Source organism: Diplotaxodon limnothrissa, linkage group LG18, assembly GCF_057381915.1.
Source record: "Diplotaxodon limnothrissa isolate DT_005_m linkage group LG18, D_limnothrissa_male_GT1.1, whole genome shotgun sequence".
Classification (NCBI taxonomy): Eukaryota; Metazoa; Chordata; class Actinopteri; order Cichliformes; family Cichlidae; genus Diplotaxodon; species Diplotaxodon limnothrissa.
The window spans coordinates 1,818,925-1,832,456 of record NC_140613.1 but is presented as its reverse complement, the minus strand read 5'-3'; the positions used below and the strand labels follow the sequence as shown (position 1 = coordinate 1,832,456).

Sequence of the window (13,532 nt, the reverse complement as noted above, 5' to 3'; positions counted from 1 at the left end):
AAAAATAACTACATTTAAGTATATTTACAGTCGGGTGTGAGCAGGAAAGGGAACAAATCCTCTGCATTTAGCAGCTGGTATCAGAATATTTGGCTGTTTGATTATTTTCACTTTAAAATGATTGATTATTAATCCAGCTGTTCACAGATGTTTCAGCTCTGATCTCTGTGGAAAACTGAAACCAGCAGTTACCAGAGAAACAGTCCAGTTTAAAAAGTTTCAGATTCTGTTTGGCTTCATAAAAATCTTCTGTAGAGACTCTAACGTGTTTCTGTAATTTCCTGTGACCTCTGACCCCTGGATGGCCTCTGTGTCCGCTCAGAGTACAGCCGGTTTGAGGCAAAGATCCACGACCTGAGGGAGCAGATGATGAACAGCAGCATCAGCTCGGGCTCTGGGTCTCTGCGGACGAGTCAGAAGAGGTCGTTGTACGTCAGGTAGGCCTAAAGCGTGGAAGGCGCTCGCGTGCTGATGTCCTGTGTTCTGTTTTTAATCGGTTTGTTTGTCGTTCGTGTTTTAGAGCTCTGTTCGACTACGATAAGACGAGAGACTCCGGTCTGCCGAGTCAGGGCCTGAACTTTAAGTTCGGAGACATCCTTCACGTGGTGAACGCCTCCGACGACGAGTGGTGGCAGGCGAGGCAGCTGACGGCACAGGGAGAGGTGGAGGAGGTGGGGGTCATCCCCAGCAAGAGACGGTCAGTCCCAGTTACATCTGCTCCACCAATCAGGATTCAGAGCTCGAGAGGACGTTTGGCTGGAGTTTGTAACTTTATTTAAACAAACATCCGGGTCGCACCTGTACAGGTGTCACTGCGACGAACGAGAGCTTCACAGTGACGCTCTGAACATTTACCAGGTGACCTCCGAGGGTAAAGGCAGAGTTAGACTGTAAGGTCAGGATGTCGTCAGAGACTCGAAAGGCAAAACCTTCCAGTTTCTGGAGGAACGCTCGCGGAGTGGCGGCAAGCTGCCGACTCACTCGATTTGCCCTCGAGCTCTGAGGCGGAGCTCATCGCGAGTATCTGACAGATTCATGCATAAAGTCTGGTTCCCTTGTGATCTCTGCTGACCTTTGACCTTTCCCACAGGGTGGAGAAGAAGGAGAGGGCGAGGTTAAAGACGGTGAAGTTTAACGCCAAGTCTCGGGACAGAGGGGTGAGTGACGGCGTAGACGGTCCCTGGAGTCAGAAACGTGTTTTAGTTCCAGTAACGTGACTTTATTTACACACAAAGACGTTTTTCTGTTCTTTGTATTTAAGCTGTAAAACATTTTTATTGCTTTTATTGTCTGTTTGATTTCTGCGTCTTTAAAGATGCTCAGTTTTCCAGACTCGACCTGATAGAACGAGTCGGACTTTAGACTTCAGTGACTCGTCCCATCTGATGCTCTCAGGATCAGCCGACTTTATTTTCCCCGCAGTGACGTGTAACGTGCAGGTTAGTGAAGCCATGTTACCTTCGTACAGGCGGTTGAAGTGCACGCGTGTTTGGGCCGTTGTGACAGACTTCAGTCTGTTAGCTAACGACTCGGTTTTAGGGTTTTCATCAGTTACCGGACGTTACTGGATAAGTCCGTCTGCACCGCCCGCCTTTTTTGAAACCCGGCAGTGAGGGAAATGGCTGCCCGCGGCGCCCGCCACCTCGAGTGTGACGGGTGCTTGTTTTTCTGACCTTCCCCGAGCGTCGGCGTGTCGCACTTTAAACTGCACCAGATTCATTCGTGTGAAGGTGAAACGTGTTTGAATAAAGTCGGCTGATTCTGAGCTGGTTGATGACACGTTTCAGGTGTTTGGCGCCAGCTGTGTGCATCATGTGACCTCTGTGTGTTTGAGCCACAGCCACCTGATCTCCACCTACTAATGAGTGTTTGACTAATGTTGAAGCAGCCGGCCGTTTAACAGCATGACGATCTCTGAGGCGTTTCTTCTTCTTCACCAAATCGCAGCAGCGCCTCCCCCTCCCTCCCCCGCCACCTTTAAACCGTGTGCCGCTTTAATACGTGTCTCCACGGCGTTGCTCGCCAGCCGCCACGCTAACACGGCAGACTGAGGGCGGGGAGGCAAACCGTAGAACGTGCATGGTGCCCGCGGTCTGCTCCCCGCCTCTTCGCGAAACGCTTGACATTGACGTCTGCTGCTCTCAAACCTTCCTCCTCCTCCTCACCACTCACCCTCCTCACCCTGTTTTCCGTCTCCTGCTCTGTAACATCAAAGTGCAGCATGTGAGCTAATGATGTCACAGGTCCCGCCTCCTGCTGATGAACGACACGCAGCGGTTCAAATGTCTGCTTGTTCTTCTCGTTGAGCCATTAAACCCATTTATAGTTGAACTAATCAATAACTTGAACACAGACCTTTTTAGGCCCTTTCAGCTCCTGGTTTTGGTTTTGTGTCATCGCACAAGCTTGAATGAACCCACTGAGACCAAGCTGTTACCATAGTAACAGACGGTTAAAGGAAAAGGGACATGACTCTGTTCTGTGTTTGGCTTCTATTTATACATAAATGTAGGTTTAGCGTTCGTAGCCTCAACTAATCAATATTTGCAGCCATGAGGTGGTGGAGACCAACAATGGAGCTGAAAGAAGGTGGATGCCGGACTCAGACGACTGCAGCTGCCGGCGCTTTTTAAATAAACCTAATATTTGTTGGTTGGTTGCCATGACATCAGCCGATATCGTTTTGTTATAGCCTCACATCTGGATGAGTTTATTTTAAATATCAGTGTTAACCCCACAGTAACCTTTACAGCCTGACTGGTGACATCACGCTTTCATTTACACTTCAAGACAAACGAAATGCAAAAGCTTGAAGCTAAATTTAAGCTTCAGAAGTCCAAATGAAGAAACCACGTAAAGCTGAGAAGGCCTCTGAGCCCGACCCGCGGGACGTTTGTAATCCTGGGGTTTGTAGCACCAGTGTTTCCTCAGTGCTACACGAAGGAACATAAATGCTCTGTGGAACGACTTTTCCTGATGCACTTGAAGGCATCGCATCAGCACCATCTTCGAGCCGATTCGCCGAAATAACCAAACGGCTTCTCCCAGCTTGTCGCTGCTGTGTCTCTGCATGTCGTCAGCATGTTCACCTTCATCCTCCTCCTCCTCTCCGACCGACGCTGCCTTCACTGTCGGCGTGTGAAGCGGGGCGTCAGAGCAGGTTGCGTTCAGGGTCCGAGTGTTTTAGTTTAAACTTTGTGATTTTTGTGTTTAATGTTGAAACTGTGAGCCGGTCAGACGCAGACTCAGACACCCATCACACCCCCTCATCTCCCTCTCTTCCTCCTCTGTTTTTGTTTTACTCCATCACCCCTCCTCCTCCTCTTCCTCAGCAGTCTCTCAATGACAAGCGTAAAAAGAACCTCTTTTCCCGAAAGTTTCCGTTCTACAAGAGCAAAGAGGCGAGCGAGCAGGAGACCAGCGATGTCGACCGTAAGTACAAGCGCGGGGAGGCGGGGCGGGCGGTCTGAAAGGAGGTTGGCCGGCGACAGGAAGAGAGATCAGGTGGCGACGGCGTGCTGAGCGCGCGCTGGTCGTCACCGCTGCAGGGCGTGGCCGCGGTCGTGCGATCTGATTAGAAGCCGTTTCTAAAACCTGAAACCAGAGCCAACATGGCCGCCCTGCAGCGGCGCCCCGGCGGCGTTCCCTCTGCTCTCTCAGTCTGTCGCTCTGTCAGTAACTGTGTCTGTGGTTGTTTTCCCTCCTTCCTTCACTCGGCTCTGCTGCTGCAGGACAACAGCGAGGACGTGCTGTCCAAAGGACACAGTAAGTCTCTCCCCAACACCCCCTCCCCCAAAACTCCCATCAGCCTCTTCGGTCTCCACCAGTGTCCTCCCGAGAGCTCCACTAAATAACCAGAGCGTACAGACGCCGCTCGCTCTACAAGCGAGTTTATGAGTTGTGAGCACGAGCATCCTTCCATCCTAAAACCTCTGGGGGCGGAGCTTTACGCCGCCCGATTTGTATTTGAGGTTTATTCTACTGGTTGTTTGTTTTGAATTAAAAGCAGCTTCGTGTTTTAGAGCAGACGACTTTATTTTGTTTGTTTTGTGAAGTAAAATCAGACGAAGCATCAACGACTCCTGATCAGCCTTTGATCAAAGTGATTATTCAGATTTTAAATGATGTTCATAAAACTGCATATGGGACCAAAACTATCAAATAAAACTCAGAAAACCACAAAAACCAGTCAAACACGTAACAGAGAACCAGCAGGTTCAAAGTTCCCGACTGACAGGAGCTCTGATCCGGATCAGTTTGTTATATTTCATCCAGAACATGAAGATAAAATCTCAGTTTTTCTTATGTCAGTGTGTCGAGTGTCAGTGAAGGCTGCTGTCGGCAGGCCCGGATCAGCGCGTTTAGTTTTAATGCCGTAAAAGACGCTAAACTGAAGAGTCTGATGATGGTTCCTGGTGGAGTCTGAGACCCCTCCCCCTCCTCTTCCTCACCACAGACCCTCGTGGATCCTTCAGGCCGGCGCTCTTCACTCTGGCCACGAGTTTCCGCTCTTCATCTCTCACGAGACCTTTGTTTTTCTGTTTCATGGCAAACGTGTACAAGTTACAGGAAGCTCTAAAAGCTGAACACGGCGACCGACACGAGCAGATCTGAAGCCGAGCCGCTCGCTCAGTCATCGGGAAATAAACCCGCCCACAAACACGGCTGATCGATAAACCAGGGAACATTTTTAGTTTTGGTTAAATTACAGTTTAAAATGTATGTATTCAGGTCTTGGTGGTGTTTCCAGATGTTTCCAGATGTTTCCAGATGTTTGTCCAGCTGACGATCTAAAGAAAACGTTTAATATCCCAGAAAAAATCTGATTTTATTTTCTTATCTGAATATGATCATCAGCGAGCTGAAAACACAGACTGTATATAAAGGAGGGAAGCGTCTTAAAGCTGCGTTCTTTTTAATGGCCAGCAGGGGGCGATGCTGTCCTGGTGAGTTTGTGGTCTCAGTCTTTAGTTTTAAGTCTTACTGAGTTAAAAACGGGATATTTATTTAGTTAATTTTGGTCTAAGTAAAATGTTTAAAAGGTGATGGAGGGGAAGTCGCTGCCCACTGAGTGCGCCGTGTCCCTCAGTTCCCTCCCTGGTTCAGCCTAAATCGCTCTGCTCGAAGCAAACGGATGATGTCACGGTGGCTGCTTCCATCGTTTATATACAGTCTGGTTTTATCCACATCGCCCAGTTTTCAGAGTCGAGTCTTTGAACGTGAAGCAGTTATATTTGGATCTGAGGTCAGGGAAGACTCCTGGAAGTTTGGGAAATGTTTTAAATGTGTCCATTATTGGGCTGAAAAGAGTCGGACGGTGGTTGTTGCTGTGATTGATCTGCCGCCTCGAGTCCCCCTGCGTGATCACGGCTCGGGGCAAAGCATTGTGGGACGGCGATGTGACCTGTCGTGTCCTGTTTGTGTTGTGATTCCAGAACACGTGACGTCTAACGCCAGCGATAGTGAGAGTAGCTACCGTAAGTGCCGCTCGATGACTCGCAGGAAACACTAACGATCGGCGCGACCTGTCACTGAACCCGCTAACTCCCTCACTGACGCCGTTAACAAGCACAGACTGCCGATTGGCCAGTAACAGCATGACCTCACACCCTCACAGTCTGCCCCTCCCCCCGCTGCTGCATGGACGCTGCCGCTTCGCAGAGAGCGACTCTTTCAGCCACACCGCACACCGAGCATGTCGGCACAGTTCACTGATTTCATGAAGCCACTATAAAAATATTTCACCTTAAAACTGGAAACCAGAAACGCACAGCATCACCTGTAACCCAGCGAGCGCTGCAGACTCGGGTGATGTTGTGAGAGCACTGTTATGAACCATTAACGGTTAAAAACGAGCTCAGCGAGCAAACCCGATCAGAGATAAAGGCTCCTTTAAACATGGAATCGGATCAATCTGAAGCAGCACAGCAGTGGGAGTGAAAGCCCGCAGGCTGAGCTGTGACTGCAGCAGAAAACCTCCGATACCCCGAAAATAAAGATGAGGCACAGGTGTAGAACGCCAGGCCTCGAGGTGTCCTGCAGGTTTTAGGTATCACCTGAATCCAGTGATTACTTCATGACCAGGCCTCTGGAGAACTTCAAGACATGTTGAGGAGGTCATTCAGCCATTTAGATCAGCTGTGATGGATCAAGGACACGTCTGAAACCTGCAGGACTCCGGCTCTCTGGGCCTGGAGTTCCCCGCCACTGATGTAAGGTGACCGCGGCTCACACAGCTCAGATTAAACAAGCATGAGTATGTGAGGAGTCGCGGCGTTTGTGCATGCTGAAAATTGGATCGTGAGCTGAAACTGAAACTGTTTAAACGCTTTCTGCTCCCGTCGCCGTTCTCTAACGGGAGAATTTTAGTTCCTGAGCACACTGATGTAATCCCGCAGGTTCAGACCCCGCCTACTAACCAACCTCAGTAGATCCCATCCTCCCTCCTCTCCTCCGTCTCTCCTCCTCTTCACCTTCATCACACCTCACTCCCGTCTGAGCTCCGGACGCTGAAACTAACCGACCTCTGTGTCTCCAGGTGGGCAGGAGGAGTACGTGCTGTCCTACGAGCCCGTCGTTCAGCAGGAAGGTGAGACATCTCTGTGTTCGCTTAGCTTTCTTTTTTTAAAGTAATCTGATTACCACAGGCAGCACTCAGGTGTTCCTGCATATTCGACATGCTTCGATTCTGTCCCACAGTGAACTACACCCGCCCCGTCATCATCCTCGGCCCCATGAAGGACCGCATCAACGACGACCTGATCTCAGAGTTCCCCGACAAGTTCGGATCCTGCGTCCCTCGTAAGTCCGCCGAACGCCTGTAAACAGAGGCTGCGTTGTACGCTCGTGTCACCTGATGTTTAATGCTGACCCCGCCCGCAGACACGACCCGGCCGAAGCGGGACTACGAGGTGGACGGCAGAGACTATCACTTCGTGATCTCCAGAGAGCAGATGGAGAAGGACATCCAGGACCACAAGTTCATCGAGGCGGGGCAATACAACAACCACCTGTACGGGACCAGCGTGCAGTCGGTCCGGGAGGTGGCGGAGAAGGTAATGGCGACACGCCCCTTTGACCTTTAACCCCGCTCTGACCTCATTCAAGCGGCGGCGTGTGGTTTGAGATGTTCTCCTGCTGTTTTCAGGGCAAACACTGCATCCTGGACGTGTCAGGTAACGCCATCAAGAGACTCCAGCTGGCTCAGCTCCACCCCATCGCCATCTTCATCAAACCCAAATCTGTGGAGAACATCATGTGAGTCACTTCACAGGAAACGCCTCCACTCAGTTCTCCCACACGAGCGTGAAGGTGACGTGGTTTTTCTCTGCAGGGAGATGAACAAGCGTCTGACGGAGGAGCAGGGCAAGAAGACCTTCGACCGAGCGAACAAGCTGGAGCAGGAGTTCACCGAGCATTTCACAGGTGAGTGCCCTGGCTCCACCCGCCTCAGCTCAGGTGATTCTCCACCCGCGCCGTCGAAACCACGTTACAGTCTCGCATGTGGTTCCTCTCTGCCCCCTGCTGGTCACGTGCTGGAGCTGCACCTCAACATTAGTGCAGCAGACGGGAGGAAATGACGAGTCTTTGTTTGAGACGTGACGTTTTAAATTTGGCTGATCTCCTCTTCGAGGTCGTGTCCTTGTGCACCTCTGCGAGCGTGCATCCTGATGGAAGTTCCTCACGCAGACTGGCGCTATACGGGACCTTTAATAACGAGCAGAAATGGCGCCGCCTTATCAGAGAGCAGGAAGTCCGAGAAATGAGCTCGAAGGATCGATCAGCCAGGTTTAAATACGTTTGTAGTTTTATTTTTATGGGCGGAGCTTTTAAACTTCGAGATGAAAGGAGTGTTTTGATTGGTTTCAGACACAAGCAGCGCTCTGACATGTCCACAGCACTAATGACATCACAGCTGATGCAACAAGAGGCACCAATCATAACTTTATTTACAAACATTTAAAAACGATAATAAACGTCAGCGGAGTCGGGATGAGTGATGTACAGGTGGGCTGTGCCCGTCTTTGATGATGTCACGCGCTCGCCGCTGACTCTGCTCTGTGTGTGTGCAGCCATCGTGCAGGGCGACACGCTGGAGGAGATCTACGACCAGGTGAAGCAGATCATCGAGGAGCAGTCGGGTCCCTTCATCTGGGTTCAGTCCAAGGAGAAGTTATGAAGACGGCCGCTCCTCCTCCTCGTTTTGACGGACGAGTCGACCTGCAGACGTCCCCTCCCCCACGCCTCACCCTCCACTCGCCCCATCAGCGACGCAGCGGCCGACCCGAGTTCAGTTTAGCTTCTTTTCTTTCTTTTTTTGCCTGATAAGACTTCATGTTTGGGTTTCCTGACCAGCAGAGCAAAGCACACAGGAAGTTTGATGACATCACACTCACCGCGGTACAGCTCCTTAATGTTTAAGGGAGGAGAACTTTAGAGGAGACGAGGAAGGTACCTGGAAGTGACGAGAAGAAACGTACGAAGTGGATTTTATGTTTAGTTTTTTCTTTGTGGGTTTTTTCCCCCTTTTTTTGTCTTGTAAGGTAAGCTGGTGGGCGGAGTTTCAGTCTCAGGCAGCGTCTGTCGGTCCGGAGGAGGCGGAGACACAAAAAGCAAAACTTTGCACGTTTGAGCTTTAACAGCATGTCAGTTAATCCCGTTTATTTTCCCATCAGCCCCGTCGCCTCACGTCTGATGTCACCGCTTTTCTCTTCTGCTCGTTTTTTAGACTCTACTCACGTTTCGTTTGTTTTTTATTTTCGCTCCTCGCTGCTGCTGGATGTTCGTCAGGACGCTGCGAGGTTCCTGCTCTGCTGCTAGAGGGCGCCGCAAGGCTTAACGAAGGAAAACGACAGTTTCTTTACTTTGTTTTTAGAGGAAACGGTTTTAACATTTATAATTTTCTGTCAATGAGAAAGAATCTGACAGATTTTCTGATTTCAGGGATGAAAAAATAAAAGCTCTGATGTTTCTGCAGACGTCGAATCGTTTCTCACCAAACCACCGAGACAAAGAGACAGAAAAATATAAATATTTTTATAGATGAAAATAAGCTGAGTGCAATCATCAAAAATTATAAATCATATCTATAAAAAATATTTTATTCATTAACGTGTTTAATTTCACTAAAACACCAAATGCAAGACAGAAATTTCCAAATATGTTTATTTTATTACCAGAAAAATCTCAATATTAGAAATAACAAAAGAATCTAATAAAATCAAACTATTTTAATTTACTAAAGAAAATTATCTCAGAATTTTATGAAACTCTGATTATGCCAAATATGGTTTATGATAAAATCTAATTTAAGATAATTAAATATTAAAATCAAGAAAAATGCTACAAACATTTTCCGCCTGTTAGAAAAACTGCTCATAATTAATAAAAAACAGATTTTTATGAAAGATCCAGAACAGCAAGGAAAAAATAATCTAATACAAAAAGAATTTGAATCACCAGAAAATGCAAAACAAATTAAAATTGTTTTAACATAAATGAATTTAGAAAAGCGTGAAACTTTTAAGTTTAGAATAACTTAAAATCCCAAATCCGTATTTTATTTACAAACACACCAGAATCACAGGACAAAATAGATTTCTTAATATTTTATTATAACCCCTAAAACCTAAAAAGTAAAAGATTTTATTTTACCAAAATATAAAACTTCCTGTAAACAGTGAAACAAGAATTATATTAACTTTTATTACAACAATCTATTTTATTATAATGAAATTATAACTGTAACACTTATGAAAAATTAAAAATATTTAAAAGCACGTCAGAGCTGCAGGACAACACGAGGAAGTAACGCCGACGTCAACGAGTGTCTCGTGAGATCTGAACTCCTGATTTTAGATTCTCTTCAGCTGATTTTTTTTTTTTTTTTAATTCTGGTCTCTTTTTTTTCTCACTTGGACGAGTCCACAGTCGCGTGATGCAGTGGCGCCCTCTGCAGTTAGAACCCCGCCGGTCGTCGCGGTGACGTCCATCAGCGTCGCCAGTGTCTTACCACAAAAACGATGTCGATCATGCGATTCGCGCGGCGAGCCCGGAGACGAGCTGCCACCTCCGGGCGTCCACAGGTGTCGGAAACACGATTATTGTACAATGAGATTTTGACAGATATTTAACCCTCGGTAAACTGCCTATTTTGTTATAATAAAGTCTATATTGAACTTTACTTAAGCACTACTACTACGGGAATTATTTTCTTTGCATTGTTAATCATATATGAATAGAAAAGTATAAAGATATTTGAATATGAATATATATTTTTCTTTTTCTTTGATCACCACCTCCTCTGTCTTTTAATTTTCTTTTTTAAGCATAATAAAAACTTAACAAGAAAACCTGTGTGTTCATTTATAAAAGTCACACTTCAGTCGGCCTGCCTGAACACATGTTGAACACTGAACGGGTGACGTCCTCCACGACGCCTGAAGATTTCTGAAGAGGAAGAAGAAACCCTCGTCTGTCCCGACGTCGCTGAAAAAACTGCATTTTTATTTGATCTTCAGAGTGACGCTGAAAAACTAGTTCATGCATTTATTACTTCCAGGCTGGACGACTGTAATTCATTATTATCAGGATGTCCTAAAAACTCCCTGAAAAGCCTTCAGCTGATCCAAAATGCTGCAGCAAGAGTCCTGACAGGGACTAGAAAGAGAGAGCAGATTTCTCCTGTTTTGGCTTCCTGTTAAATCCAGAATTCAAAATCCTGCTCCTCACATACAAGGTCTTAAATAATCAGGCCCCATCTTATCTTAATGACCTTGTAGTACCATATCACCCTATTAGAGCACTTCGCTCTCGCTCTGCAGGCCTACTTGTTGTTCCTAGAGTATTTAAAAGTAGAATGGGAGGGAGAGCCTTCAGTTTTCAGGCCCCTCTTCTGTGGAACCAACTTCCAGTTTGGATTCAGGAGACAGACACTATCTCTACTTTCAAGATTAGGCTTCAAACTTTCCTTTTTGCTAAAGCATATAGTTTACGTTGGGGGTCTCAAACGAGCTGTGGGCCACTGCTGGCACTGTCATCTAATGTGAGGGACACTTTAGTGTTCACATAATGCAAAACAAGAAAACACCCACAAATATTTCCCAAATTTCAAATATTGTATAAGAGGACAAAACTGCTACTGTTAACGTGAATTTTTCTTTTTCCTTCCTCTTAACTGAAGCCTTCAATGAACTACCAAATAAACACAATGGTCCTCTTTCTGGCCACACATGTGGCAGCACCCCTGCTCTCATTTTATTTCTCATTTTTCTACGTAGCGCCAAATCACAACAACAGTTGCCTCAAGGCACTTTCTATTGTAAGGCAAGGCAAGTTTATTTGTACAGCACAATTCAACAACAAGGTGATTCAAAGTGCTTTACAAAGACATTAGAAACAAAAACAAATAAAAAGCATGATTTAAAATTGATTAAAACAAGCAAACAAACTAATTAACAAACAAACAACAGTATATAAAATCAAAACAGATAAAATCAAAACAAAATCAGTAGTTAAATGTAAGTTTTGAAATTTAAGCTTAAAAGTGTGGATTTGGTGCTTTATTCAAATGCAGCTGAGAACAGGTGAGTCTTCAACCTGGATTTAAATAAACTGAGTGTTTCAGCTGATCTGAGGCTTTCTGGGAGTTTGTTCCAGATTTAACAACCCTCAGAGGTCCTTAGGGACATTTATTGTCTTTTGCATTTTTAATTTTAAACCATTTTCACTGTGTTGAGTGGAATATAGCCAAATTTGTCAAAGAATTTTCTTTTTAATTATATTTTATAATTGTGGTGTAAATTCATTGAATTAGCCTAAAATGGCTAAGCTACAGAGATGCATCCACCTTAGTCTCTTCGGACAAAAATGTCCCCATTGACTTCCATTATAAACGCTATTTTTCACTGCAGAATTATTACCGTTAATGTCTTGGTGATTACTTATGTTTCCGTTTCGTTTTGCAGGACGGGCCTTAGAGTTGTAATTTTTTTATTTGTCCACCTGGTGGCGACCTTGCTCCACATTTGACCCCGGGCTGCTTAGACAGACCTGCGGGAAATGAAGCCTCATTTCCGGCGTGCAGCAGCGGCTTCGCCCGCTGATCGGGCGGGACCATTTTCGGTCCCTAGGGCCGTGAGAGGGTGCTTTTTTTTTTTTTAGTCAACAGGAAATGACGTATTTGTTGTCACGTGGTATCGGACGTACGTGCTGGAAAAAGGAGTCCCTGGTAATCGTCGCGACTTACCCCGGGAAGATGCACTTATTTCGGCCTAGAGGAGGAGCATTTGCCGCCTGGAGACCATTTTCTGGTCCTGAAAAAAAAAATAAAAGGCGATCGAAATGAATGTTGGTGCCAATCTTTAGTCCATCTAAAGGCCTAATTATAATAACAATTGAATATTACCTCAAATGTTTTTTTTGGAAAATATTCAAGTTTTATGTTTTTTGGGGCAAAAAAAAGCAGTGCGCTCATGTGACGAAACCGGGATATAAAGGGTTAAAATCCGCGAAATGTAATTAAAACTTGACATGAATATTTCAAGGAGAAGTAGTTTTAAAAGACTGACCAATTTAAAGTGAAAAAAAAATTAATATTTAATATTTTTATTGCACATTTTGGGGAATGGACATAGGCTTAAAGGTGGATGCATTTTTTTTTAATGTGCTCCTGCAAAAAAAATAATGGCAGGTCAAAATGAATTTTGGTGCCAATCTTTGGACCATCTAAAGGCCTAATTATAATAACAATCAAATATTACTTCAAATGTTTTTTTTGGAAAATATTTAGTTTTTTTGGGGCTAAAAAAACAGGGCGCTCGTGTAATACAACTGGGATTTAAAGGGTTAAAACAACGAAAATATAATTAAAACTTTATATGAATATTTCAGGGAGAAGTAGTTTTAAAAGACTGACCAATTTAAAGTGGAAAAAAATATTAATATATAAAGTTTTTATAGCACTTTTTGGGGAATGGACATTTATGTCCATTAAAAGCAAAGGTGGATGTCTTTTTTTTAAGGATCTCCAAGGGATAAAGGAGCATAAAAGCTGAATGCAGCTTCTCCGTGTCTGGTTCTGACTCTGGGAACTGATAAAAGACCGGATCCAGATGACCTGAGGGATCTGGAAGGTTCATACTGGGTCAGGAGGTCATTGATGTATTTTGGTCCTAAACCATTCAGAGCTTTATAGGCCAGCATCAGAACTTTAAAGTCTATCCTCTGACGGACAGGCAGCCAGTGTAAAGACCTCAGAGCTGGACTGATGTGGTCCACTTTTTTGGTCTTAGTGAGGACTCGAGCAGCAGAGTTCTGAATGAGCTGTAGTTGTCTGACTGATTTTTTGGGTAGACCTGTAAAGATGCTGTTACAGTAATCAAGCCTACTAAAGATGAATGCATGGACTAGTTTTTCCAGGTCCTGTTGAGACATCAGATCTTTTATCCTTGATATATTCTTGAGGTGATAGTAAGCTGATTTTGTTATTGTCTTAATGTGTTTTTCTAAGTTTAGGTCTGCATCCATCACTA

General features: G+C 45.4%; 1 protein-coding gene across 5 annotated transcripts in view; it reads left to right on the top strand.

Moving 5' to 3' along the window:
* Positions 1-9,173, top strand: part of dlg1b (discs large MAGUK scaffold protein 1b) — a 100,017-nt gene extending 90,844 nt beyond the window's left edge. For 2 of the 5 annotated variants that reach the window (XM_085377385.1, XM_085377383.1), the window contains 11 exons: positions 323-437; positions 521-697; positions 1,091-1,157; positions 3,732-3,765; positions 5,436-5,477; positions 6,539-6,589; positions 6,700-6,801; positions 6,883-7,055; positions 7,148-7,257; positions 7,334-7,425; positions 8,073-9,173. In XM_085377385.1, the coding sequence (XP_085233511.1) occupies positions 323-437; positions 521-697; positions 1,091-1,157; positions 3,732-3,765; positions 5,436-5,477; positions 6,539-6,589; positions 6,700-6,801; positions 6,883-7,055; positions 7,148-7,257; positions 7,334-7,425; positions 8,073-8,179 (1,070 nt within the window). In that variant the 3' untranslated portion in view covers positions 8,180-9,173. Of the gene's footprint in view, positions 1-322; positions 438-520; positions 698-1,090; positions 1,158-3,335; positions 3,433-3,731; positions 3,766-5,435; positions 5,478-6,538; positions 6,590-6,699; positions 6,802-6,882; positions 7,056-7,147; positions 7,258-7,333; positions 7,426-8,072 lie in introns of all 5 variants that reach the window. The other 3 variants (XM_085377386.1, XM_085377382.1, XM_085377384.1) reach the window with 2 other exon arrangements.
* Positions 9,174-13,532: the final 4,359 nt, after the last annotated feature.